We start from the raw sequence: 26,715 nt of genomic DNA on the forward strand, positions 1-26,715 counted from the left end.
GGACATAGCCGGAGTTTTGTGGAGTGCCTCGGGTATGCTGCAGGCCGAGGTAACTTTTGCAAGGCACAAAAGTTACCTCAACATAATTTTAGAATGAACGGAAGAATAACTATTGAACTAAGGGGGCGACCAGCAAAGGCCAGTGGAGCAGCCAGGCACCCATCGGTTGTGATGCAATCAGAGGACATCAGGGCGGTTGGCTGCTAACAAACAGCGTTTCAATGAAGCGTCCGGGCTCAGGTGCCGCAGCACCTGTGGCGCTCATTATAACTGATGAACAAGGCCTGAGGATGATGACGGTCCGGCCGCCTGCGAGCAGAAAAGGCAGGGAGGTGGAACCTCAGCACAGCTGGGCTGGAAGGAGGCTAGAGTGAGGGGATCTCTCAGGCAGGACGGTGGTGTGAGAGTCGCGCGCAGATATGGCTCTTTACAAGGTGAAGGTGACGACGGGCTCCTTCCTCTTATCCGGGACCTGTGACTGTATCTCCGTCACCCTGGTGGGCCTGCAGGCGCAGGGCACCAAGAGCGCGCTGGACAAATGTGGCACAGCCCTTCTTCCCGGAGCGGTGAGTAGGGGTGGAGGCTGAGCTGCTTGGGCAAGAGCACGGGGGTGAGGCGGAACGCCTTAAAGTGTGTTGGTGATTCATAGAAAATGTATTTATTTGCAGTCGTCCTTGCAAAACGGGCAGAAATTCGGCAGTGTGCACCGGCGCAGGTGCGCGCGCTCGCTTGGTGATGGCCTTTCCATATGATGCTTTTGTTTTCAGAATTTAACTTTTTTTTTTTCTCCTCCCCCCCCCCCCCCCCCCCCCCCCCCACTCCACCACCTCTCTCGCATTAGTAGCCCCATTTCTCTCTTCTTTCTCGTTCAACAGCTTTGCCGTTCTCAGGAACTGCCTGTACATGGTGTACCAGGTTCAGTGGTACCGGGGTCCAGACCACTGAAAGGCCCTTCAGATTTTACCCCGATATGGATCCCTACTTGGTAAGGGGGCGGGTAGGGCTAAAAGGCCTCTATTAAATATTTGCAGCGGGGCCCAGTACAACCTTCCTAGGTCGCTGCTTCCTCCGTGAGCCTGTTCCCTCCATATAACTTGCTTGTGTCGCAGCAGTTCCTGGGGCGTTTAGTCCAATTTGTTTAAAAAAAATACAATGCAGGGGCGCTTTTTTTTTTTTTTTTTTTTTTTTGTCAACCTTCGATGCTACCCAGTCCTGTGGTTGCTGAATACGAAGTCTGTCTAGGCTAGATTTTACTTCATGTCTCCTTGTACAACTAACCCTACCCTCCCCGTCTCTGGGGTTTCCCTCCTGCAACTTTTTTTCACCCCGGGTTTATCCAAGGCACTTTTTTCCTCCCGTTTTACCCCATTCTTTCCTCATTGTCTGGATCGCTCTTTCTCTGGGTCACATTCCAATGATTTAACATATTCCGAAGCGTGAGTGCTGGTGTCCGCCCGCTGGCACAGGTTAAGCACAAGCTGTCGCTCTCGCCACCAGTTCTAGACTTTCCTTCCTCGCCTCAGCAGGTCCAGGTTACTCCTAGGCGCAGATAAACATAGATGGTGAACGTAGCCTGGGGAACTTTGCAAGGATTCTGAAGACTGAAAAGTGTGGGGTTCTAATTTTTGCAATGTTGAAACAATCTAGCAGTTTGTATACTGGTTTCGGGGTACTTTGAGGACAGTAGTGCTTCAGAAGAAGATCTGTGCTTAATTTGTAACCAAAAAAGGTGCCGGTGCCTAAAGCGCTCTTAAACACGCGGCTGCTGCAATTAAATGTGTGAACACGGAATACCGAGGCGGCGTAATCCGGAAGCCATTTTAGTCCTCTTCAGTCCATATAAAGGCACTCCCTGCCCCTTCAGCTCACTCTTGCAGCTTTCTACTTTTCTCCCTGTATGACGCTTTTCGTCCCTCCCCCTTCCTCCGTCTTTCCCATATGTCTTTAGCTCGCAGCAAATGCTTGAGACAGAAGAATAAGCCCTGGCCCTGAAAAATAAGTGCCGGTGCTCAGCACCGGAAACACCAAGCACAAATTCAGCACGGTGGCGCCCAGAGCGGCTTCACTGGGATAGGTTTTTGTGAACTAGTCACAAGACCTTGAATCTTTTCCTTCGATGCAAATGAAACCAGCTCCTCCGACCAGCGGTCGCAACGTGGTCCGGTTTCTCCATATTGCGGCCTAGTGTAGTTGCAAACTTTTGACTATGGTGCAGTCTGGCAAACGAGCCAAGGGTAGACCTAGATATAGTACGTTACAAAAATCCTGCCTGGTCTTGATATGAGTAGGAGATATCAAGGCTGGCTTGGGCTGCTAGAAAGAAAATTAAACACTTCTTGAGGGCTTTCAGGCGAGAAAAACAAACATTGGCAAACAAAGTAACTTGGCATTGAGGTGAGGTTCTTGTCAGTTATCACACCCACAGGTTTAACCTGTAATAGCATGATAGGGGCTTATCCCTTGACGCAGGTCAGAGACCGTTGTTCGCTGGAGTTCCCTCTGCCCAGCTGTTCATTTTAAGAAACTGTTGATGTGGTTACAAGGTTAATCGATCACTCCACCCTACGGCCAGGAACACCCTGCAGCTCACTCCTCAAAGTCCGCCACAGGAAAGAGGAGGCCGACGCCACGATGTGTGTTCTACCACGACTTAACTAGTTCATCTCAACATTCAGTCAATGAATGGAAGGCAGTTAAACATCAGTGATATGAAAAGAAAGTAAATGCTTCTCACAGATTGTACAGCAGTTGTCAGTGGTACGCAGTTTAATGTTGAGGATCAACTCCTCCAGTTGCATGCTCCTACCAATAGGTGCATTGTGGAAAGCAAAGCATCTTCTATTTGCACCCCCCTCCCCTTGTGGCACCATTTCTCTTCGTTTTCTACCAAGAGTCAGAGGCAAATAATGTTATCAACATTAACTTGTTGAAGTTCCACCGTGACTAAGTGAGGGCTGAAAAATGACGTACATACTTAATACAAATGCCAGGGCCAGCCTCCAAGCAAAATCACTCCCAGGGAACCTAGGGTAGGGCTGAGATCCAGCACCACCAGCAGGTCACTCGCTCCCCCCCCCCCCCCCCCCCCCCAACCCCTTGCACAGATATTTATTACCCCATTAAGATGTTTGAGGATTGGTATCTCCCTTTAACCTCGTGTGCAGACGAGAGGCTGGAGGCCTCCCTGAGGCTTGGCGATAATAGACATGCATCGAGGTATATGCATAAAGGGCCTGTTAGTAAAGCCTGACACCCTGTTACCTCTCAATGCATGTGTGGTGTGACCCACAAGGATCCACCCTCTTGGCGATCCAGCCCTGATGTGAAACTTGGGAGCTTTGTGTCCTATAAGATACATTTTCTTGTAGAATTGCATGCCAATAATTTTCATGGATAAGGTATCCTACCCTGTTCTTTAAGAGCCCAGATACCTCATCTTGTAAGTGGCTTAAACCAGCACCCAATGGTAAAGGTAAGTGGATGAGTATCCAAGGGCTTTCTTAATTGCACATAAATGATGAATGTAAGGTGCAGACGATGCCAGACTTTATTTGTGGCGGGCCAGTGTTCACTTCACTTCAAACTCTTGATAGTAACAACGATTGGTGGATCCTTCTTTAAAATTTAGCGAGTGTATTCCCCCTGATGAAGGACCCACTAGTCTGAGCAACCTGTCCCAGCCATGGCACCCAGTGACAACTTAGCCGTGCCCAAGCAGCCTCAAGGGCACCAGCGGTAGGGCTAGAAGGCCAGGACCACTGGCAGGTCAGTCCCATATCCAAAGGTGACTGAGCTGCTAGCTCTTACTAGTGTGCCGTCTCTCTAACCGCTTGACAGTTGCCATCTATACTGATAATCAGTCTGGTTTGGACATGATCCGTGGTTTTGGGATAGTTTTGATCCCAGAGGATTATCATGACTTCCTCTGGTATTTCCATACAAAACTGAAAGTATGAGATGGATTTATTGGAATAATGGCAAACATCTAGAGAAGTAGGTGTTGTGAAATGTGCAGCATGTGAATGGGTGGGTTTTGTGGCTTATGGAAAGCAGTATGTGGGTGACATGGCAAGTCTGAGTCCTTTACATCCAATAGGCAAGACACAGCTGGATTTGAAATCAATGCTGTTTTAAACGTGTTGCTAAACACTACTCGTACCTGAGAAGAGCTGGTCTATTCCTGAAGAATGCCCAGAGCCCGAGATAAAGTGGATTAAGTCAGGGTGTGTGAAGCATGAGTATGAGGTCTGTTTCAAGATGGGAGACCAGTTCTGTCGAAAGCCATGTTGTCAAATGGAAAGGGATATACACAGCCCCACATGCATAGTTTCAAGTTTATATCATTAGCATTGTTACTAAAGACACCTGCAATGTAAATACAATCATTAAAGGTACATTCAAGAAGCGAGCTGCGCATGAGCAGAGATGCAATCATTAAAAGTGGCAAAAGCCCACATAAAAGTGCCTGGTGCAAAGGGAAGAAATGTGCCAGGAGCTGAGGCGGTACCTCTTTTGCCTTGAAGTGTTTTCTTCTCCCACCCTCACTTACACCCCCATCAGTATCAAGAGCAATTACCAGATCCAGCAGAGCCTTGGGTATCCCCCAGTTTAATAGCTTCCCCCAGAGTCTAGGCCATTCCACATGGTCGAAAGCAGCCTTATAACTAATAATGCATGTATGAAGAGGCCGTTTTGAGGCTTTCACGTTATCTATCAATAGAGAAGGGGCCAAGATATTTGTTGTGCCAGAAGTCTTTAAAAAACCAAAGCCAATATACACATAGGGAGAGAGCTATGGCCCATTCCTTCTGAACTTACTGGTTCAGCCCCCATTTCCATGGCACTGCAGAGAATGTCATAGGTGTTACTTGCCAGCAGTAAAATGTAGGCAGGAGGAAAGTCATAACTGAGTCGCATAGGAAGAACAGGTAGTACCTTTAATGGCCTGCAACTCACTTTTGTAGGAATGCCCATTGTAATGGACTCCTATCTCTGGGTGGTGGCCTATTTGTTTTCTTGTTGAGCAGAAGCATAACTGACTAGGAGAAATTATTCTTACAGTGGCTGAACTATTGCTGAGGGAATTGATTCCAAGGTGCAGCTTATTAGTTTCTGTGCAGTCAGATTGCAGCATACATTTTAAAGAATGAAGTCATGAAGATTCAGTGTGTAGCTCTTGAAGTGGAACAAAGGCACCTTCGTAGCTCCAATACAGAGACATTTGGGGTTGTTGAACAAATGCACGGGATGCTGAAGACTTGGCTAGCAGAGCTGTGTGCATCTACTTTACTCAAATGACACTCCTGGGATTTTAGTGAAGAGCCAAGAGACTCCCTGCTGTGCCTGCAGCTGATCCTGTGAGTTATAACAGATCTGAATCTTGATTACAGAAAAGGAAAGGTTGATGTGGTGTGTTCTGTCTCGCCAGGTAGAGTTGGTAGCTTTGCTTTCAAGGCAAGAACGGTGTTATGACCTACGTCTGGGGGACTGGATCTTGGTGAAGAAACATGTCAGAAAACTCTGTTTGGATCTCCATTAGGCATTGACCTTTCCAGGTCATCAATGTGACCAATAGTGCTTCAATACGTGGGGGCCTCCTGAGCTGGACTTGTGGCTCCCTGTAAAGAACTGTTATTGGCTGAGGAAGATGAAGACACTTCTGAAGCAACCACACCAATCTCTGTAAAGGTGAACCACAAAAGTCACTAAATTGTGGTAGCTTGGCATGAAAGCAGTCATACTCAACTTGGGAGGTAGTGTAAAGTGTTTATACAGCACACCAAGTGAAAACCTAGCAGAAGAAAAATCCCTCACTAATCTAGGGAAAAATAGAGTACATTTTAATTGATAAAAGGATACCAGACGACATACAATAAGTTGAACCAGAGATATCCAGTTTTGAAACTTTAGGTAAGTATAGAGCCTAACGGAAGAAATCACTACTCCTAGTTATCTGGTCGTGCTAGACTTGGGCAAAGTCACCAGTTCAAGCTGATTGTGATGGAATGCAGGGACCAGGTTAGTCCTGCTGAAAGTTAACTTCTCAAAGTTCAGTGCAAAGACTCTGGTTCCTGGTGGAGGAGACTACAAGGATTATAAAGAGCCTAGGATGGTCGTTGCTGTATTGCAAAGATCCTCTCTGGCATGGTGGGTGGTCATTGCTTGAGCTTTGCGTTGGGAGGTGCAGATGGCAGTCTTTATGCAGGTAGGCTTGTTCGTTTTTTGTGAAGAGCCCAAAGTGTGGTTTTTTTTTTTTTTCCATTCGTGGGTCCAGGAGATGGGGAGGCACTTCTTTTGCATCAGGCACTCGCTCTAACACAGGTGAGAAGAGCTCAGGCAGGTCAAGTTGCAGCAGGTCAGCTGTGCAGTTGCAAGGATGGCGCTGGAGCTTATTTCCCTGTAGCTCAGAACACCAGGCCAAGCAGCTGGCCCTTGTAGTCACTCTGGTGGTTCTGGATTCAAGAAGCGGGTCCAGGCTTCCTTCCTCTGGCAGCAGCACAATCCTTCGGAGTCTTTCACTATATCACAAGAGATCTGATGAGTGGTTTAAGAGATCCCATATTTATACCCAGGGCCAACCTTTCAAGTGGGGGAAACTCTTATATCACTTGCACATCTTGTTCTTTCTAAAAACCTTTTTCCCCAGTACCAGGTCCATGAGAAGAACCCCAAACCCTTGTTACCTTGGCATGAGGTCTCTAGATCAGACTCCATGGTGACATGAAGGCTGTGTCTGCATCAAGGCAATGTGAAGAATAGATTGCGTCGATAGCATCTGGTAGGAATCCCTCTGAAAACCTTGTTTGCGTTAGATATATTCCTGCAGATCTTGTAGGACCCCTGACACGGGTATGATCTCAAACCATAGATAAGGGGGCAAGTTTGTGGTGGCAATTATGTAAACAATTCCCACCAAAACCAAATTATGTTCCTGTCAAATGTGTGGGAAAGGGACATGATGGGAATACCTACGTTCATCACTTACTTTTGAGTTTGATAGTGACACCTTCAGTGAGTGGCACTGATAACATAAATCAACACTGCTCTAATGCTAAATGAAGTCAGCCATCTTAAAAGAAATAGTAAAATAAATGGGCTTAGACCGAGCAGAATAAGTAGGTTAAAAGTGATTAGGTGGCAGGGGCACAGACCTGAAAAACAGAAGGCTAATCTAAACTCCTGATTCCCATTGAAACTAAGTATATTTCACCACAATGTATCATGTAGCTGAAATATATGGTTAAACAGTAGTAACTCATGGAAGAGCTGTCACTAGTGCTACTACAAGTAGTAGGTGACATTCGTGGCACTAATTGCTTCTGTAGGTATAGCTTCAAATGATTTTAAAGACTAGAGAACTGTCTACATGGGTTTATGACCTAGTTCCTAATACCACTTCTGAGTTAACTGTTATTACCTATGCACATGTGGCAATAAGTGCAATGCTTATGCAAAATAGGCTTGCTTTAGATTTCTTACTCTCAAAAGAGGGCATAGTCTGTTGTATATTACACGTTCAGCCATGCTGCACACATTTAACTAACCCAAATAATGCAATTGATAAATTTGTCAATAATCCTTCAGAGTATGAAGGATTTGAAAGACTGGTTCCTGGGGAGCAGTGGGGAATGCGTTTTTCAGAGATTGGCTAGTGGTGTATAAGGGTGGACACTGGATTATTTTATAAAGGAAGTAAAGAGCATTACTACAAAGCGGTGCTTAATTTGTTAATAAAAACGTGCTGGTGCTCAAAGCTCTCCTCTGAAACACGCGGTTGCCGCAATTAAATGTGCGAGTACGGAGGCAGAGTAACACTGAAGACATCTCTGGTCTCTTTAATCTATGTAGACACTCCCTGCCTCTCCAGCTCACTCTCGCAGCTTTCTTCCTTCTAACTTTGTGATGTCTTTTCGCTTTTTTTTTTTTCTCCCTCTCTTTCCCATATCTTTTGCTACAAGAGCTCGCAGCAAATGCTTGAGGCAGAAAAATAAGCCCCGGCCCGGAAAAATAAGTGCCAGTGCTCAGCACCGGAAACGAGCACAAATTAAGCACTGCTAAATTGAGTTGAAGAAAAGGGAAGCAAGCTAATGGCGAGCTCTAACAGCTGCAGTCCTATTTGAGCCGAGATGGAGAGGAAGCCAGACTCAAGCTGCGAAAGTCAACAATTGTTGTGTAAAGATATTGGGGGGTAATAAAGGTGATATTTGGTGGATCACAGTCACCAGAGGGAGGGATCATGCAGAATAATTTACTGTTACTCAAGATTACCATGTTTCATGTCATGGTCCATTCTTTGTTTTATGTTGCCATTTGAAATGTTTGCTTCAAACACTCCTTGTTGAATGTGCTAACGGGCATCTGCAGAATACTGCTTGGACCAGTCTCATTTTGAGAAGTAGGCCAGAAGGATTTTAGAGAATCCTCGTTGTGCGGTGGGCTTGAGCAAAACATTGAAGTTGGTTCTCTTCATGTACTTTATCCTGATTAGTCCTTGGTGTGGAGATCGTGTAGGTGTAACATGTTTATATAAAAATGCGATTCAAGCTCATGCAATGTAGACCGTTTCAGAGGTGATGTTTATCTTTGTAGATGCCTTTCAGAGTATTCTAGCAGAACTCCCTTTATCCTGACTTTTGGTCCCTAGAACTTTCCTGGCTTAACAGTAAAGTGTTTTTCTTCCCACAACTACATATTAACTAATGCATTTGTGTTTTTGATTATCAGTTTACAACTAACTTAATTGAATCTGTAAATTTGCTTATCCTTTAACACTTGATCTTCCTGTGGACCTTAATGTGCTTGACGTTATTGAACTGTAATAACTGTTTAGTCTCCTTCAGAATTAAAGATCCTTGGAGAGAGCTTCAGGAACCAAAATTTGCACGAAGCAACACGCTCAATCAGATTACATATAACCTGTAATTTAGCTTCAGATAATATTCAGATTGCCTCCAGTAACTTCTAAGACTTAGATCTCTTTCGTGTATCTACCCTCACGCGGAGCTTTGCTCTTTATGCTAACCATACAAAAATATGCAGATTCATTCACATTTCTGCTCTTGCTGATATCTGTCACAGTGACGGCTCTGCTGTTCTTTACCCGAACTTCATTCAGCGGCCGCTCTTGATAGCGTCCGGGCTGGTAAGAGGAGGCCCTGCCTCTATTCTACCGGACTCACGCAGAGCACTGCTAGTGTTACAGCTCAGATTCACTCCCAGTTCTAGTGAGACCGTCGTGCTCCTATTTCTTCTAATACCACAGCAACTCGGCGCTCCCCTCTGATAACCAGTTTCACACAGATCTCTGCTCTAGATGGTGCACAGACGTTTTTGTGGCTCTTCTGCAAGCTACAACCTAACTCACTCACAACCATAGTTGTGGTAGCACCGACTCCCCAGTAATAATGCAACACCAGGAAGCAGATTCCAAGCGTGGACGCCACAGCAATCCTGCATCTTGGTGAAGATCTCGTGAAGTAAACGCTGCTGGTGCAGTGGCTCTGGACTGCTTCTCCATGAAACCAGACCCTCGCAGCAGGCACTGCTGAGAAGCCTCCGAGGCTCGCTACTGCTCGCCCCTGCTGCTGATCCCAAGCAGCAATCCCTGGGAGATGGACCAATGAGTGAGTGGCAGCCCCACAGTGCAATTCTGTGTAGTCCATCCCATGCAGTATTGCATGTACCATTGTTGTGGAGATAGCATACTGACAAAAACCATATTACAACAAAATAAAATTTCATTAATAAGTACTACCTGAGTGAAGACTGTGTACAGCCATTAAATAATTCCAGACGTAAGTGAAAACCCTGCCATACAAAAACTGAACCAAATGAAAATGACTGAAGAGGATTCGCCAACATTCTTCTTCCTTTATCGTTCCATGTATATATTCTGTTACATATTGTACATTGTGTACAGTGATACGATGTAGTTTTTCTTGCATCTAAATCTTTCTCTATCCGGATCTAAAAAATAAACCCAAACTGCGCTAAAAGCGTCACTTAGAGGAAAACTATTTTATGATCACTGAATTGTTGCTCATATAGCCTAATCTATAGGAAACAGTTCCACACCATGTGGGAACAATATGGCAGTAGCGTGATGACGACAAGTCTGCTCCCTACCACAATGTCTGTGGTTGGAAATGGGGCGCACGCACGTTTTAGCATCTTCTGTAGATGATTGCTGTTGCCTTGTACTGTTCATTGCTGTTCACTTGCCGTCTTGAAGTGGCGATTTCTCACAAAATAGGAAAGTGGCAGCAGAAAGTAGTGTCAGTGTAGGCTTTCGATATTTGTCGACAACTGTAATTGTAACAATACTTATAATGCCTGCCAAACAATGTACTTATTAACCTAATATGACTATTAAACTAGAAGGTGTTGAGTTGGTCTTGAGAATGAAAGTAACTTCAGTAAATATAATTACAGTGAGTAAAGCTAGTGTGTATGGCCCCAAAGGTGCTCCCAACATAACAATCTAGGATGTGGCAACTTATTTAGATAATTTGTGGCAGGGCATGGTAACCTGGTAGGGGAAAGTCTAGTGGTTTGTTGATCTGCCCTGGGGTCAGAGCAGACTGGTCCTTTGCTGGATGGATGCATTTAGACTCCGAGGCAGCCTTATAGTAAAGGGGCAGAAGCAGAGCAAGCCTTCTGCCTTCAAAAGCTGTAGGCAAGGGGTTGTCTCCCGGAGTGCCCTGCTGCAGCAACCAGGCCACACTGCTCTACCAATTTTCACTTCTCGCCAGGGTTGGACTTGGGCGGAAAATAGGCTCAGGTACCAAAATAAAAGTGGCGCTATGATTGAAATACAAAGCGAGGAAAGGTTTAGGTTTGCAAATTGGGGCAGTTTTGGACTTGCGAAGGCATGCTGTATCAGTATTTTCCAAGGTGTGGAAGACTGCATGGATCTGATCTTGCTGCAGGCAAGGTTTGTTTTGTTATTGAGGAAATAAATTGTATAAATTGGCCCAACAGACCATAAAATAGGCTCAAAAGCAGCCAGCCGAAACTGGCCCTCAAACTCACCTGAGGATCAGCCTGTGGTGAACTGTCTGATTGTCCTAAGGGCCGCCCTGACCCTGCTATCTCTGTGAGGCGAGGCCAAAGTTTACAAAAAAATTCAGGCCTATGGAAGAAGATGCCACTTCCATAACTGGACCCTTCTGTGCCAAAGTTAGGGTGACCAGACAGCCCTGATTTCCCCCAGATGGTCCCAGTTTTTGGATAAGTGTCCCAGTTTCAAAACTTTTCTAAATTGAACAAAAATGTCCTGTTTTTTTGGGTAGTGCCTGCTTTCTTTAAAGGTGTGTGTGTGGTTTTTTTTTTTTTTTGTTTTTTTTTTTTTTTCACACTGGTGTAAAATAGATGCGCTCATGCTCACTTTTCAGTGCTGAAAGTTATGGTGTGATGTCACTTAAGTGAGAGTTGTAGCGGGAAGGGAAATCCTTTAAAGGGAGGCGTCTGGATTTCTTTTCTTTATACAATGCAGCAACAATATTGTCTGGACAAGAGTGTCTCAGAACCACCAGTGACCAGTACGACCCTGCTGTACTCACAGGAGTCAGAGGTCACCGCCTGCAGCAAGATCAGACCAGCCACGTGTGGCCCTGCCCTGCCTTCTTTACGGAGCATGTGAACTGCATCAGAATCCAGCAGCTGCCAAACGTGAAAGGGGTTTGGAGTGGAACCATCCTGCATGACCTTTCCCCAACCCTAACAGCACCCGCAAGTCTGGACCCAACCTCTGCACCCGAGCGGCTCCAGCCATGAATCGGATCCTTCAGCAGCCTCACAACTTGCCCCACCCGCCTCAAAGCCAGCACGAGACTAGCAGCATACGTATTCAAATACTTATGGGGCATTTTCTCTTTGCTTGGCTTGTTTTTCCACCCCTCCCCAAAAGTTTCTGCCCATTTGTTTAAACTTTCATGGGCACAATTTGCAGGTGTGAGTGACTGTTTAGCAGGAGGTAAGCATGGCAGAAGGCCTGGATTTGTGAGTGACTAAGGGAAGGAGGTAAATGTTACTGTTGTAGATGTGACCGAGGATGAATTTATGGAGGGTCCACTGGAGCGAAGAAGAAACGCCTTAGAAGGACTCTTTAGGTGTTATGGGGATGCTTTGCATGCTGGTGGGGTGGTGGTCCCCCAACTGAAACGTTCCTAAGGAACTTGTTATAACCTGAAGGTTTTACACCTTCATTATGCTTTGTCACCGAGAACAGAAAATATACCGGGCAGCTCTGAACTAGGGTGTTTTTTTTTTTTTTTTTTTTTCAATCTGGTTTTCAAGCATTCTTTATGAACTCTCCTACTAAATGCTTTAACTCGAACCCCCCCCCCCCCCCCCCCCATCTCTTTACAAACAGATACCACATCTCTCACTGGCTCACAAGCTTGTGTTCTAAATGTATGTTCTTATCAAGTTTAAGTTCCGTCACTCGGGGTTTTCTTATCGCAGTTATCTATGTTATCACTGTACTGGTAGCTGTTTATAAATGCCATGCAGTGTGAGTTGGCTGGTCAGGACATTAACGAAATCTCATTACACTCAGCATACATCTCTACATCACTACAAAGTAGAAGCCAAACAGAAAACTGTTAATTCCACGGACACTTGGGGAAACTGGACCCATTTCGAGGCAGATCTGGTGCCTATATAAAGACCTTGCAGCTCCCTTCAAGCTCAAATGTCTATTTGCATTTGTGACAGCCGCACCTCTTCCAGCCTTCCCTTCTATATGCAAGAATTTTTCTTTAATATGAAAAGGGATGTTGTGGTCAATTTGTTTATTTAAAGTACACAGAAAGTGATGGATGGGACTCTTAACTCTACTCCAGTGGGAACAGTACCGCCAGGCTAGCTCTTCCCTGAATCAGAACAGAAGCGACCCAGGACTGTTTGGACCCTCGTTAGGGCTCAAAAGCCAGGTATCCTTGGCTCCAGTTACACACTGATTTGCCTATGGCTGGGTCCAAACTGAGGTGGCATGGTGTGCAAAATAAAAATGGCCTGTGATGTGGTTGTGAGTAATTGCCAGTGAACGAGACTAATTCAAGCATTTAATCGATCACTTTTTTGTATACTTAAATTTTAGTTTTTCTTGGCTGGAGCTGCCCTTCTCTTCGTCCTGTTTTCCTTGTGCCAGGCTAATAAAGAGGGAAAAAAGCCCCTGTAGCCAGGGGTACTCACTGTTATGTTCAAATCACTGCATGTGCATCCCGAGCTGAGGCACCTTTGCTATCCAACCAGAAGAAGCAGCGCCGGTCTGACGAGGAGCAGTGCCTATGATGAAGCATGACACCCTATGGGTGTGTGAGGCCTCTTGCTCCTAGAATTTAGGACCCTGGTCACTATTTTCTGTTTTACATGGTTGGAACAGTGTATTACTAATTTTTGATGTTTCCATTTGGAGGATATACACTGGACCATAATTCCTCCTGATCCCTCCCTTATTTTGAGGCAAAGATACTGCCTCATGGATTTCTGAGCGCAATCAGTAACTTATTCTCCCCATGGGGATGGATATCAGCCATCATGGCCTTGTAGCTGTTGATGCATCGAATTAGTGTCAGAATCTGGAAAAGGATTATAGGAAACCACACAAGAATCCTATCTAGTTCATCTAGATATGGAACGTCGGGTTAATACTCTACCTGTAAGGTCCAGAGCTGTTGTCGGATACCAGCCATGACACCATACAGAAGAGGGTAGCCAATTAGGCAGATAGTACCTTCCTCAAGAGGTATTTATTGGCCTGCCATGACAAGAACATGTTAAGAGCCCTGTTGACATCCCAAAGAGCCGAATATCTGGGTTTTGGTGGGAACGATTAGTGGATGCCACGCATCAATTGCCTCACCAAAGGGTGTTCTCCCACCGAATGAACCAGGAAGCTCAGGACGTGGACATCTGCCCTCGCTGGATCCAAGTGTCTGCTGTGACACCACCCCAAGTGGAGAGGTAACACTTAGTGGTGTTGTCAACCCATGCCTTGGATAAGAGGATGGCAGCTTGTGATGAAAAGCCTGGGATTTTCCATCATTCCCTGAAATCCTCCATGACATAACGCATCCTGTGCCACCAGAGGGTGAGGATTGCTGTCTGGGTCTTTGAGGAGCTCTTGACACTGGGGTAGAGGGATTGGAAACTCCCAAGAACTGGAAACCATACTTGCAACCTCCATATTGGCGCTATTAACAGCAAGTCTGCTTGCTGTCTCCTCACCTGTGCTGTAAGGTGGGTTATCATTGACAATGGGGAGAGGCATAACCTTACTCTGCTTGCCAATCCTGAAGCAACACATCCCTGGCGGCTGCCCCCAGATCTGGTCGCCAAATGAAATACCCGGGAATCTGACTGAGCTGGGAGGCAAATAGGTCCCCTGAGAAAGAACCCCCACTTTGTCTGAATCTCGCTGAAGAGGCATGGTTGTAGCTCCCAAAGACTGTTGTTCTTAAAGTGTCGGGAGTGCCAGTTGGCCACCTGGTTGGACTGCCCCAGAAGATGTTCCACGGTTACAGAGATCTGATTCGTCGGGCAGTATTCCCAAAAGGACTTGGCAAGATCTGACAGTGTTGTGGACCGAGTGACCCTAGGCAGTCTATGTAATGGACTACCAAAACGTTGTCCATTTTCAGGAGGACACAGCATCTCACCTGGGATTTTGTCCTGCATCTGACCGTGAATGAGCCCCCAAGGAGAGAGACAGTTGATGTGCATGGCTTTTTCTTATGATGACTGCAGTCCTCCATTGGCAAACTGCCTGCACGTAGTTCCCATTCTGAACTGCCGGCATCGGATTCTAAGACTAAATCTGGCACAAAGACAAAATGTTCTCACATTTTATGCTTCCATGTGGGAGAGCCACCATTTCTTCACCTCCAATGTGTCCTCTCAGAGGGGAACCACTTGGAAGTAGGTGAGTCCCCAGCAGAGATGATTCTCCTTGAGGTGCTGGTGGGTCTGATAATGGAGGGGGCCCAGGAAAATGGCCTGAATGGAAGATAATAGGCCTACTAGTCTGGCTATTTGTTGGCGGGAGGTGCAAGGCTTGGATTCCATCCTGTGCAGTTTGTTCCTGATCTTGTTGATTTTCTGGGGGGGGAGGGGGAGGCTGAGGGTGGCTTGAACCAAATCCATCACAAAATTGAGGAACAGCAGTGATTGAGTCTGGGTGAGTACCATCGTCTGGGTGTTTATGATAAAGTCTAGAGACTCCAGGAGTGTATTGCTGTTTGAAGGTGAGAAGTCAAGGACACTGACCCATTAGAAGATCATCCAGCTAGACATTGAGGCATACCCTTTGTTCTCTGAGGAATTTACCACAGGCCTCGTGACCTTGGTGAAACGCCAGGGGGTGATAGAGGCCAAAAGGAAGTGTTAACTCAAAGTCCATCCCCCTCCTTTGAAATTGTAAGAACTGACTGCTGATTGGGCCACAAGACTGGGACTGGGAGGTCAGTGTCATTTAAGTCAAGACGCACCATCCAGTTTTTGGGTTGGAGTATGTCCCGAAGGATACCCTCAATCTTTAAGTGACAGTAAACCAGCCACTCGTTGAACTCTTTGAGATTGAGGATGGACCTCTGGCCCCATCTCCCCCTTTTTTTTTTTTTTTTTTTTTTTTGTGCTTGCTTATTTTCTAATTAGGAAAATGTCTCTTGAACCCTGAAGGGTGTGGCCGGGTTTTGACAATCGCTCCCTTGTGCAGCCGGTCAACCATTGCCATGCCTGCATGACAAAAAGAAAAACAAAGGCAGAGGGTGTCTCAGCTGGACTGGAGAGCTGAAAAATTCTATGTGGAAACCCTGCACTGTTTGAAGAACTCACGCGTTGGCAGTAAGGGACTCCCAATTGGATAGGAACATTCAAAACCTCCCCCGACTCGGAGGTGGGAGGCCAACTGTACACTTACTTGGCGAATTGTTAAATTCGCCTTGTTGACCACTGTGGGTTCCTCGGTGTCTGGGTTACAGCCTAGTGGGGTAGGACGTTCCAAACATGGAGGCATCTTGGTATTATCCCCTTCTGGACACATTATTCGTGGTTGTGATTGACCGGCTGAGCGCCCCTGCCACAATCGGCCCCCATGAGAATGCTGGGAGTGAGTATTCTCTTGACTGATGTCTGGGCCTTATCCAGTGATGTAAAGATCTAGATGAATTTCCATAGCTCACAGGCAAAGGGATCCACAAAGAGGCCTCCCTAGGGCATCGGAGCAGGTTCAGAGGTGGCAACTTGGAATCAATCTGAGTAAGGAGCAAATACAATCTCTTGGTCGAGATTGCAGTTTGTGTTCCCCATGAAGACGAGAGCTCTCTGAGCCCAGCATGATGGCATCTCTGGGGAGATAATAGTGCCAGAAGCCGTGGCATCTTCCACGTCCAGTATGCTGGTAAGCGGGCCAGCCACGTCCGAGAGCTTATCCTGGCATGTCCACCAGGACCGATCAATCCCCTTTTTGGGGGTCCCACATGAACTTTGAGGAAAGTGGCCATCTTATCGTCCACCTCAGGTGAGAGCAACCTTATCCCTGATGGAGGGGCAGGGGCACTCCACTCAACCCTGTTGTGGACCTCCTTGTCAAGGGGCTACTGCTGTTGCCACCTTGTCTGCTGAGGACCAGTCGGTCTAGTGTGTGTGGAAGAGTAGATCGGGGTCCAACATGTCAGATGGGCCCTGAGAGGGACCCTCCGCCATCTCTGCTGGGTGGGGACTGTGGGCAGGGGTGCCATGGTCATGACCTCAAACTCTGCTCCCTATCTGAGGGATAATCTGTCCCTGCTGGGGAGTCAGAAGCCAGGGTTTAGGGAGCAAACTCCTGACGGGCCTGGGACTGCCTGATCTACCAGGTTTGGGTGAGCCATGAAGGCCGTCTAGTGTAGGTCTGTGCGGCCCTCGTCCCTTTTATGTTATGGGGTGTCCACAGGGGAGGTCGGTCCTGGAGGTAAAAAGGGTCATCCGCCTTATGGTGTTTTCTTCCCCTGGGGGGAGGGGGGGTGTATGATGATGCACGTATTGTTTGTCTGCTTGGGGGGGGGGGGGCACTGCACCACACCACACCACCTGTTGGACCGCCAACCAAATAGAGGCACCCATAATTCTACAGAAGTTTTTATCCACTGGGAGTTAACTGTTCCTCCTCTGAGCAGTATGGGTCCATGGGGTTTACAGAGTTATGGGTGGGGGGTGTCCTTGTCCCAACCCCTTATTGGGCCTCTTTTGGGGGGCCTAGTGACACCAGATGCCCTTTACATTAATCTGGCACTTCCCTGCCTGGGCCTGGTGTTTAGTGGGCTGCGAGACCCAGAGAGAGCAAGCATCATGCTTGATGCAGACCCCGCAGCTCTGGGAGGTGCCTAGCTCCAGGTGGGCAGGGAGACTGAAAATAGACCATCCTATTGGTGCGCAATTCATAATGAAATAAACCGGAGTTGCGTGCCGATATTGCCAATGGTTAAGAGCAGGGCCTATCACACCTCCCAAGCTGTGCCCTCTGTGGGCCAGAGGAACCCACCACATCTGCCCTCGGTACATTACTGCGCTAAGTCACTATTGAAGTGACCACGAAGGAGCACTCGAGACACTCCCCCTCCTGGTGCCTGTAAAGAAACATGTTATGCACTAATACAGTAAAAAAAAAAGTATGAGCAGAAGAAAATGTGTCAGAAGGACCCTAAGCACTTAGCTCGGCTGCAGAGCTGTGAAGAAAGAAGGGTTCCTGACGGCGTGGAAGGACTTTCATGCTGGAGATGGATGCTGATTAGTGGAGTAAAGAATGAATGAATGAGTGTGTGTGTGTATGTGTGTGTGTGTATATATATATCTATCCAAAAACCCAGTTGCAAGCAACTTCACCACCGCACTCCAGGAGGAAATTATTTCTTTTTATTGCAGTCAGGATTAAATCACCATCCTTCACCACTGATGCGTTTCGACCTACTGGACTGTGATCAAGACCAGTAGGTCGAAACACGTCAGTGGTGAAGGATGGTGATTTAATCCTGACTGCAATAAAAAGAAATAATTTCCTCCTGTAGTGCGGTGGTGAAGTTGCTTGCAACTGTTTGTTTTTGGATTCATGAGAGGAAATGGTCCATTCCTCACACCTGCACCAACATGAGAGCGCGCCAGAAGCAGGACCAGTTTGTTTTTATTTTTATATATATGTGTGTAAATATATATCTTATTTCCCAAGGGTTCATGGGAAATTTGATTTGTTCATCTCTGCTTGGCGAAGAGAAAACGGTAATCCTCGCCTCCTGTCCTAACGTAGAATTTCAATGGCCCTGCATATTATATAGAGACCATTCATTATACAAGCACGTAAATCAGTGCATAGGAAATATTACATAAGATGTGGGCTACAAAGTGTTGGAGTCATCATTCATACTTCCGGACATTATATGTTAGGTGTTTGGACTGGAGAAATGGGCAGATTTGGTGAGTTTTCATACAACGTAGTAACCAAAAGTTGCTGGGTTGCATGAAATGGAGTTAGTATAACAGGTCCTTATCATGCTAGATCTGGCTTTGCTGCTCTAGCCCTGGCGGTGGCATACATTAGGCTGCCTTGCACCAGTGCACACACCTCTGTACTATAGTGCAGTCGTGTGTATCAAGAATAGGTTTTGTATCGGAAGGGTTCCCCTTCCGGTTCAAAAGTCTGTTCTTTGACCAAGTAAAATACTTTTCCCACTAGAGATTTCCATCAAAATCCATGGATGGTTGCACTGGAACCCCCAAGTACGCCCCCTTAATGCAAAGTAGTGTTTGGGAGTATATTACTTTATGGCTAATTTACAATGCAAATCTGGCTTTACGTTGGAAAGTTAAAACCCAAGGCAACTCTTTAAACTGAATTTGACGGTTTTGTGAAGTAAACGTGGTGCAATGCATTAGTAAATCTGGCTCCACAAACTCTAGGTTTAAAACCTAACCGTGTTTGGGATTGTCTGTACTCGTAAGGGGGGGGAAAAGAAATGTCTCATTTCTTTGTTGCTCCAGCCGCACTGTGGGTACTTCTGGCTATAGCTGCTCGAATTTTATTGCAACATTAGTCCCTCACACTTCCCATGCTGCTGACATTCTTTGCATTCATTCCAGTGTTGTCCTGGTTTTCCTGTAGCTCTTAGAACATCTCCGCCATTAAACCATAACCAAAGGTTGCTAACAGGCTCAGCTTTTCTTTTCTTTCAGACAGCCGTGTGGGTGGGATTTTTTTTTTTTTTTGTTTCTCCGTGAAGGCTTTGAGTTTTTTCACCCTTGTGTAAATAGGGCTGTAAATCGCATCTCGCATCTCACTGAAACTAGCGAAGGAGCCTAGCTGCCTGTGTCTGTTGCTGGCTGATCATTCTTCAAGAGGGCAGGCGGTCTTTAGAGCACCTCTCCTTGCCTCTTCCTATGGAAAGCAGGCTGTCGTAGCACAGGCTTTCAAATAACAGCAAAATAAGTGGTGCTCCTGCAATTTGCCATTGTTAACATTTGGAGCTAAACGTGAGCTGAGTGATAGACTTGAAATGGCATTGCCCCATTCATGGAAAAATGGGTGCAGCAGCTCGATGAACTATACCTTGTGTTGTGCATCACGGTAAGAGGATAGGAAGCGACCTTCCAGCCACCTCCTCCCTATTCTATGTAGCTGTGGGACAGCAGGTTGGTTGTTCAGTTCTTGGCACAGCATATGTGACCAGGCATGGCAGCTGTATGCATGCAGTGCTTTTGATGGGAAGTCACGCAGATAGCGTGTGGCACGTGCCCTGTGCCTCTTTCCTATAAATAGGAGCCAACATCAAAGGGTTGGGGTGTCAGAATGTGCGTCCTCAGGCTGAGTAAGGTAGCTTTAACCCAGGCTGCCTCTCCTTCATTTATGATGCAAGCAGAACTTCAAAGCAAATCCGTGTTTATTTCTAGGGCCATCCTTAAATGTCTAAATCTTTCTAAATTCATAATTGTGAGATGGCTTGCATGTGCATGCAGTCTGGGTTTGGTATATGCATAAATGTTGGTCTTCAACTCTGTGCGATAAATGTTAGTCCTATAACCCATACGCATTTGGAACTCGGTATAAAATAAACTTGTTACACCTCCCTGCTGACACAACCCTGCCTCCCAGGCACCTTTTAAAAAGCATTCAGTGGTGAAGCTCCGCTCATACTGAATGAGAATAGGGTGTTATTTTGTAGACACGGCTACTCCGTTTCTGCTTCCAGTTCTCTTTTATGAAATACTCCTCACTCTTTTCTCCAAGCTCACCCCAACGCAGTTTATTTCAACCACTGCATACTGGCTTTTCCCCAGAAAAGCCCAACTGTCAGCCCAGGAAGGCGTCTTTACCTCTCTAGACTCCAATACCCACATTTTGCCTGGTTTAGTTTTTACACTTATGAGTTCTGTTGGTCAGGCGGAGGGTTGCACAGTACAATGTGGGCATCTTTGCTGTGCATGGTGGGTGCATACACTGTCGCCTGCGCCCTTGTAGCTCATTTGACATACATTTTTCCGTTGCATTACTAAACAAACCCCCAAAAGGTGCCCTCAGCAACCATCCCTGGATGGAGCTACCTGGAGGACTGAGTTTCAAATAAAAACAAGCATTTGCTTTTGCTTGCATTAGAGCTATTAGCGTTGTAAAGTCCTAACTGGACTCTTCTTGCCACAGAAACTAATAATGAAAAATAGAACTGTCTCCTATGCGAGCTGATGATCGCCATGAGTGTGAAGGAGACACAGAAAAGGAAACGGAAGTTCGCTCGCAGGGAGACTTATTGGCAAAAGTGCATGACATCGACCCGGTTACATGGATAATGACAAAGTGCTCGACTTCTGCCTAGTGAGATCACACTGTGCAGGAAATGAAAAGATAAAGTAATCTAGAAACCAGCTGAAAACACACAGCCTCTTATGTTTACAGTAGTTTAGCAGTGCACTCGAGGCAGGCTAAGCACTGGAAAAGGCATGACATATGCACGCCTTTCACAAATGGAATCAATCGTTTTTTTGCTTTTTAAGGCAAGCCGACGAACTAATGAAAGTGATGGGCGTGGTTAGAAGCCCACAGAGATTACAACATGCTCCAGAGCGCTTGCACGCGCTCAACCCTAAAAACTACAAACCTGTACAGAGAGGTTTGTTGTGAGGTTTGCTTGTCTCTCCCTGTAAAGCTTTTTATTAAACGATGCCCGTGCCGAGCAGGCACCTACAGATTATACCATGCAGCCCCTCAGTAGTTATCCAACATGACTTTACCTGGGTTCTCTTCCTAATGAGAAGGATGTGGAATAGTGCACTATGGGATTAAACTACAGCCGAACTATTTCACTCCGTGAGGACCGCATCGGTCCTTTCATTGCTATTAGTTAAATAGCCTCCAGGCGTGAATCATCCTGCGTGTCATGCGCCTCTAAAGTGTGCATTTTGGAAATGTGCTGCAATAAAGGAAGGTGCGGCTAGAAGATGCTGCGCTGTGGAAAACGTGCGCCTGGCTGGTTTCATGGTATGGAAGTGGTTTGGTGGTGTGGCCCCACTAAACTTGTTATAATCCCGGTTGATCACTTAACCAAAGAATGTGTCCTCTGCAAATCCCTTTTCAAGCGTGCTTTCCTACGGCTGAAATAGCATTACTTAAAAACAAACTAAAACCAGAGTTAAGCAAATACACTTGCAAAAATGCCCTGACTATATTCCCAAGATATTCCTTTACAGCCAATTAGACAGATTGGCATCTTTCAGCTCAGTTTGTATTTTTGGGAAGCGATCAATCCGTTTGTGCTTTGCTGTAAAAAAGAGCTGTGAATTTGATTTTGTACCATTTGCTGTTCATGGAAAAACTGAGATCAAACGTAGGAAGCGGTTTCCCCAGGGTGCCTGCTGCTCTGTTTGATAGCCAGCGACGATTTCTTTCCTTATCCAGACACAAGCACATGGATAGAAATCGTAGTAGCCACGATATCAAAACAGTTTTCCAAAGGTTGTATGAGCTCCAGAGCCCCTTTAACCCAACTGGATGGGGACATATTAACTGTTCTCGGGTACAGCAGAAGCCTTTCCTTTTAACCTTGAGTAGCACTAGCTCCTCCCCGGTTTACCTCACCTGGAGTCTGCAAGTCTTAAGGACAAACTGCAGTGACTGCAGAAAGAGTCCCGGCACCTCGGTGGGCGCTAGTTCCAGCGGGAGCAAGGGCGGACTCTACTACAACTTATCCTCCCTATAAAAGCAATGAGCTAGTGCCCTTCTCTATGTACGTTATGCCGACTCTGGGCCAAGGCATGTCTAATGACTGTGGTGCTACCTTTAGTCACCAACATGCCACAGAGCTCGGTCAGTTAAACGCTCTCCGTTGATATCTACGGTTATGCAGGTTACGCGTTCGAAATCCTGAGAAGGCTGGAACCGCCTCCCAGCCTTCTGTGTACTGTAACAAATAACACGTGTTAGTTACAATGTCTAGAAAAGGCCAAAATACCTCCGTAGCAAGTGGTTGCTGTTGTCTGCGTCTTCTCGAAGGACTGGTATCTCTGGTATGGGATTTACCATCCCTGACCAGGAGCAATGCGCTCGCGTACAACCCGCACAAATCATGCCCACGTATTGTTTCCTAAAATCTGTATTCCGGTACATTGCACACACCTGCCGCGTGCGAACAGTAAGGAGGGCGCGCATAACATCCTGTCGTGGAACCCCTTGCAGAGGCTGGCACTCGGGGTGCTGGGCACACTGTCATAGTGCTCTCCCCGAGAACTGGAGTGTGGCCCTTTGAGTACTATTTTTATAATTCAAAAAAATTCTGTGCCTTTCAGCGGTTTTTTCAACATTTTTCAGACCTAAACGAGTTCGCAAAATTCTTTTGGCAAGAAAGTTATCACTTGTTGTGTGTCGCATGTTGCATAGGTCACATGGCGGCAGTGCCAGTACAGCTACAGCCTCTGCACTACTCCAGTTTTTATCAACCGCTCAGATTGGATCCATTCGTGTAAAATATCTGCATTCGCAGAAAGCACGCGGTCCTTGGTATCCTTCCGCATATTTATTTGTTTCCATTTTTGTTTTCAAGCCCCGCGTTGTCCCATCCCATGATGAGACACAGGTGTGTGTATATAAGGGTGTAGCTACCAAGTGGAACAATTCTTTTTACGGAGTCCTGCATCGCTGGCGGGCACCAAGAGGCATTCAAGACCGTGTTTTGTGTGAATTACAATCCTTAACTAGGGTGACCAACTGGCATGGCTGCCAATTCAGGATGAGTGTAAAAATTCAAAACAAAGGGTCCAAAATTAGGACAAAGAATCCGGACAGGTCAAAATTCGGGACAGATGGTAAGGCTTACAGACAGAGGAGGCCACCCTATAGTATCTTAGGAAGTAGACAACCAACCGAAGTACGAATTGATTGTAGAAGTCTGCGCATGAATGTTTCATGTTCACCTGGATGCTTGTACTCTGCTCTAAAACAAGGGACATCGAGTAATTGTGCACTTGGAAATGAGAGAACTGATTTACACTGTTCCTTAATTTGTTCTGCAATATCCTTAAGATGCCTGGTACCTCTGGGGCCCTCCTCTCATCCTACTCAAGCTGCGGGGTAGATGCATTGAAAATGATCAAAATGTTAACAAAAAAGTAAGCTTCGCCTTGTGACAAGATGGCCTCCCACTTTCAAGTCCTTGACAATACCTACTGTTCTGGGTGTTTTTTTTTTCTGTGCCAGAGGTAAAAGAAATAGGATTCCAGTACTTCAGTAGTCCATCAATGGTTGGGACATGCTGAAACAAAGGCTTCCACTTTAGGTCAACAAAAGAAAAATGATTCTTAACTCTGCTGCTCGTTTAGCTGAAGAAAATAAATGGCTGTAGACTTCTAGAATTAAGGATTCTACATCCATAGAAAGCCATTAATGGCTTGTTTTAGCACAGTCGTGTAGGATGTGGGAGGACCTTTGCAGACAATGTCTTCATTTTCTCCTGTCAAAAGCTGAAATGCAGAGTCATGTTGTCCATAGTTGACACTTGCCTTTTCTCCCCAGTATGCAGCGACCTGCTGACATTTTCAGTCTTGTGATCTGCTGTGCAATTGCAGTAGCAGTCTCAGCTGCATCCTCATAGAAATCCAGCAGAGTGACAATCACGCCGAAAGTGAAATTAAAGTGCTGGGTCTGTAAACAATTGACTCTGTCAAGTGGTTTTCATTGATATAATCTACAAATACAATAATCCTCTTCTCAAGAATAGAGCCTACCTCACATCTGTATCAACATGCAAAATCGCAAGCATCTCATACAAATGATACACGCTGATTATATTTGATAACCTAAAAAGTGGGCTTTTAAAATGTATACATCATGACAGATATGTGAAAACAGGTTAGATTTTAATTGCCGATGATTGGTATAAATAGATTGTATTCTGTTGCAATTTAAACAAATACTTGAACAGAAAAGTAAAACTTTACAAATGTCGTCTTTTGGAGTATAACACAATATATATCTTTCCCAAAGAAGAGGAATATACTGTTGCTTGTATATATTTGGTAACAAGTGATGCCCAGTGGCAGAACTGTTTGTTAATTTTGGTCAAGGGTACCCCTCTCAAGCCAGTAAACACTATCTGGTTAGGCTTGAGCAGAACTTGAGAGAATCTCTGGTACTTTTTGAACGTAACACAAATGTCTATGGGGCTTGAATGCTGCATGTCATAGCCAGAGGTAGTTGAGCAATTTCAAATTCCAGAACCTACAAATTCTAATACTATTAGAAACATTAAGATAATGTTAATAAGTAAAACGATCAAAATCCTGCAAAGGGAATTGGTGAGCTCAATTAAAGCTATAGCCCAAAGTAATGCACCAATTAAGTATTTTGTTGTGCGTTCTGACCCAGGTGCAATTAATTTCAGGCCAAATGTATTGGAGCGAGTAGGTATCGTAGGTGATGGGCACCAGGAACAAAAACTTATTGCTCAGTAATCAGTTCTTAGAGAATCTCTGCTGAACCTCAGTTAGCGTGGACGCAAGCATTAGTAAATTCCTTTCAGAAATGCATGTTAAGATCAAGCAGTTAAAACTAATTTAATGTGGAAACACGAAATAATAGATTTCCCATTCCACTTTAGAAAAAAAGTCAATAAGCAAAGATGGCAAACAATCTAAGGTGAACCTCTAAGTTGTAAGTGTGGTGTGTGCACCTAGGAAAAAGTAAAGTGGCAATGAATCTCATTGGTTAGTGATGTTTGGACTCTTACTATGGGTGAGCCTCACTACCCAAAAGTAATTGATGTGGGAATGTTTAACTAAAGTGTCTACCTTTATAAGGCTGCTACGGTAAGGAGCATGGGCCTGCTTATGCATGAACTTGTGTGCGCACACATACTTGCTACCTGTGACGGACTACTGTGGTGCACAGCCTGGCATTTGCTCACAAGTAGCCTGGCATAGAAGGGACTTTGCAAGTATAGTTTCTGACCTGGGTTAGGCCATCTATTATTAGTGGGCATTGATAGACAGGTCAGTAGGGTTTACTGGAAAACCCGTAGTGCTTTCATGGTTCTATACATCTAGGTGAAACGTGATTTAAATTAAAGCTTTGTTCCACTTAGGCCTGCATCTTTCAGCAGGTGTCAATCTTGGTTAAATGCATTTTGAGTTTATAGTTTTCAATAAAAGCAACATCTAATGGTGTGTTAAATTGTCATTTCTCTGGCTCACTTCACGTTTTGGTTCCAGGCCCTTGTCCCACCTGCTGGGCCAAGTTCATTACTCTGCTCCCCAGAAGAGTGAACAAAGGCTTCCCCGCACAAAAGGAAACCTTATCAGTGATTGACGTACTTCCTAGGAGAGGCAAGTGATGTGGGGGAAATGTACATCTGCCATTTAGTGGTCTTACTGCACCTGGGCTGGGTCAGCCCAGGGCCACTGAACAAAGGAGGAATCCCAGACATCTGGCGCCAGCACAGTAGGGGCTCCCCAGTGAAGTTTTGATGGGAAGGGACCTGACCAGGTCTGCTACTGGTGGGGTGGAGATCCTCAGAGGAGCACTCCCCTGCAATGCCTATGTGTTTCAATCTCTGCGGAGAGTTACATTTGCAAGATATTCCTGGGGGTTAAAACAGATTCTCAAAAAAGTCTCGTAACATTATTCAGTACTAGATATTCTGTAGATTAAAGGAACAAATGTTTTGGCCACTACGCCATGTGTATGCACAAGCAATACACATGATCGTAATTTGGTTTTGACTTGTGGGCCACCATATTGATGCTTCTTCCGTAATTATTGGGGGGGGGGGTGGTGACAAATTCACCAAATGTCAGTCGATTGGGGAGATTGCACAAGGAGAAATAGTGACCGCATTGCTGCTCTGTGTACTTGATTGATTTTGTGTATTAATTAGTAAATGCTGTAAAATTAAATTACTTTTTCTCAACTTTGCTGGCAGTCAAGGTATTGTCAATTATATTTTAATTCTGACCACTTGCCCCTTCCCCACCTCTGTAGGAAGGTGGCCTGGTGTATGGTGGGTACCTATGGTACTTACACCTTATACCAGGTCCAGGTATGCCCTCTCAGTGAAGTGTAAGTGTCTAAAAGCCAGGCTCTCTAGAGGTAGTTGTAGATGAGTAGCCAAGGCTTATCTAGAAGACCTGCAAAGCTCATGCAATACCACTGTAGTCACACAGTACTTGAACACAAGAAAGAAAACACTTGGCTTTACAAAAATA

The 26,715-nt window shown here is 45.6% G+C and overlaps 1 protein-coding gene across 2 annotated transcripts in view; it reads left to right on the forward strand.

Moving 5' to 3' along the window:
- The first annotated feature begins 293 nt into the window (after window positions 1-293).
- The window catches only part of LOC138267857 (hydroperoxide isomerase ALOXE3-like), a 211,166-nt gene continuing 184,744 nt past the window's right edge, over window positions 294-26,715 (forward strand). For both annotated transcript variants that reach the window (XM_069217078.1, XM_069217079.1), the window contains exon 1: window positions 294-566. In XM_069217078.1, coding sequence (XP_069073179.1) covers window positions 420-566 — 147 coding nt within the window. In that variant the 5' untranslated portion in view covers window positions 294-419. The remainder of the gene's footprint in view (window positions 567-26,715) is intronic.

The sequence above is a fragment of the Pleurodeles waltl genome, chromosome 12 (genome assembly GCF_031143425.1).
Source record: "Pleurodeles waltl isolate 20211129_DDA chromosome 12, aPleWal1.hap1.20221129, whole genome shotgun sequence".
NCBI classification, from domain to species: Eukaryota; Metazoa; Chordata; class Amphibia; order Caudata; family Salamandridae; genus Pleurodeles; species Pleurodeles waltl.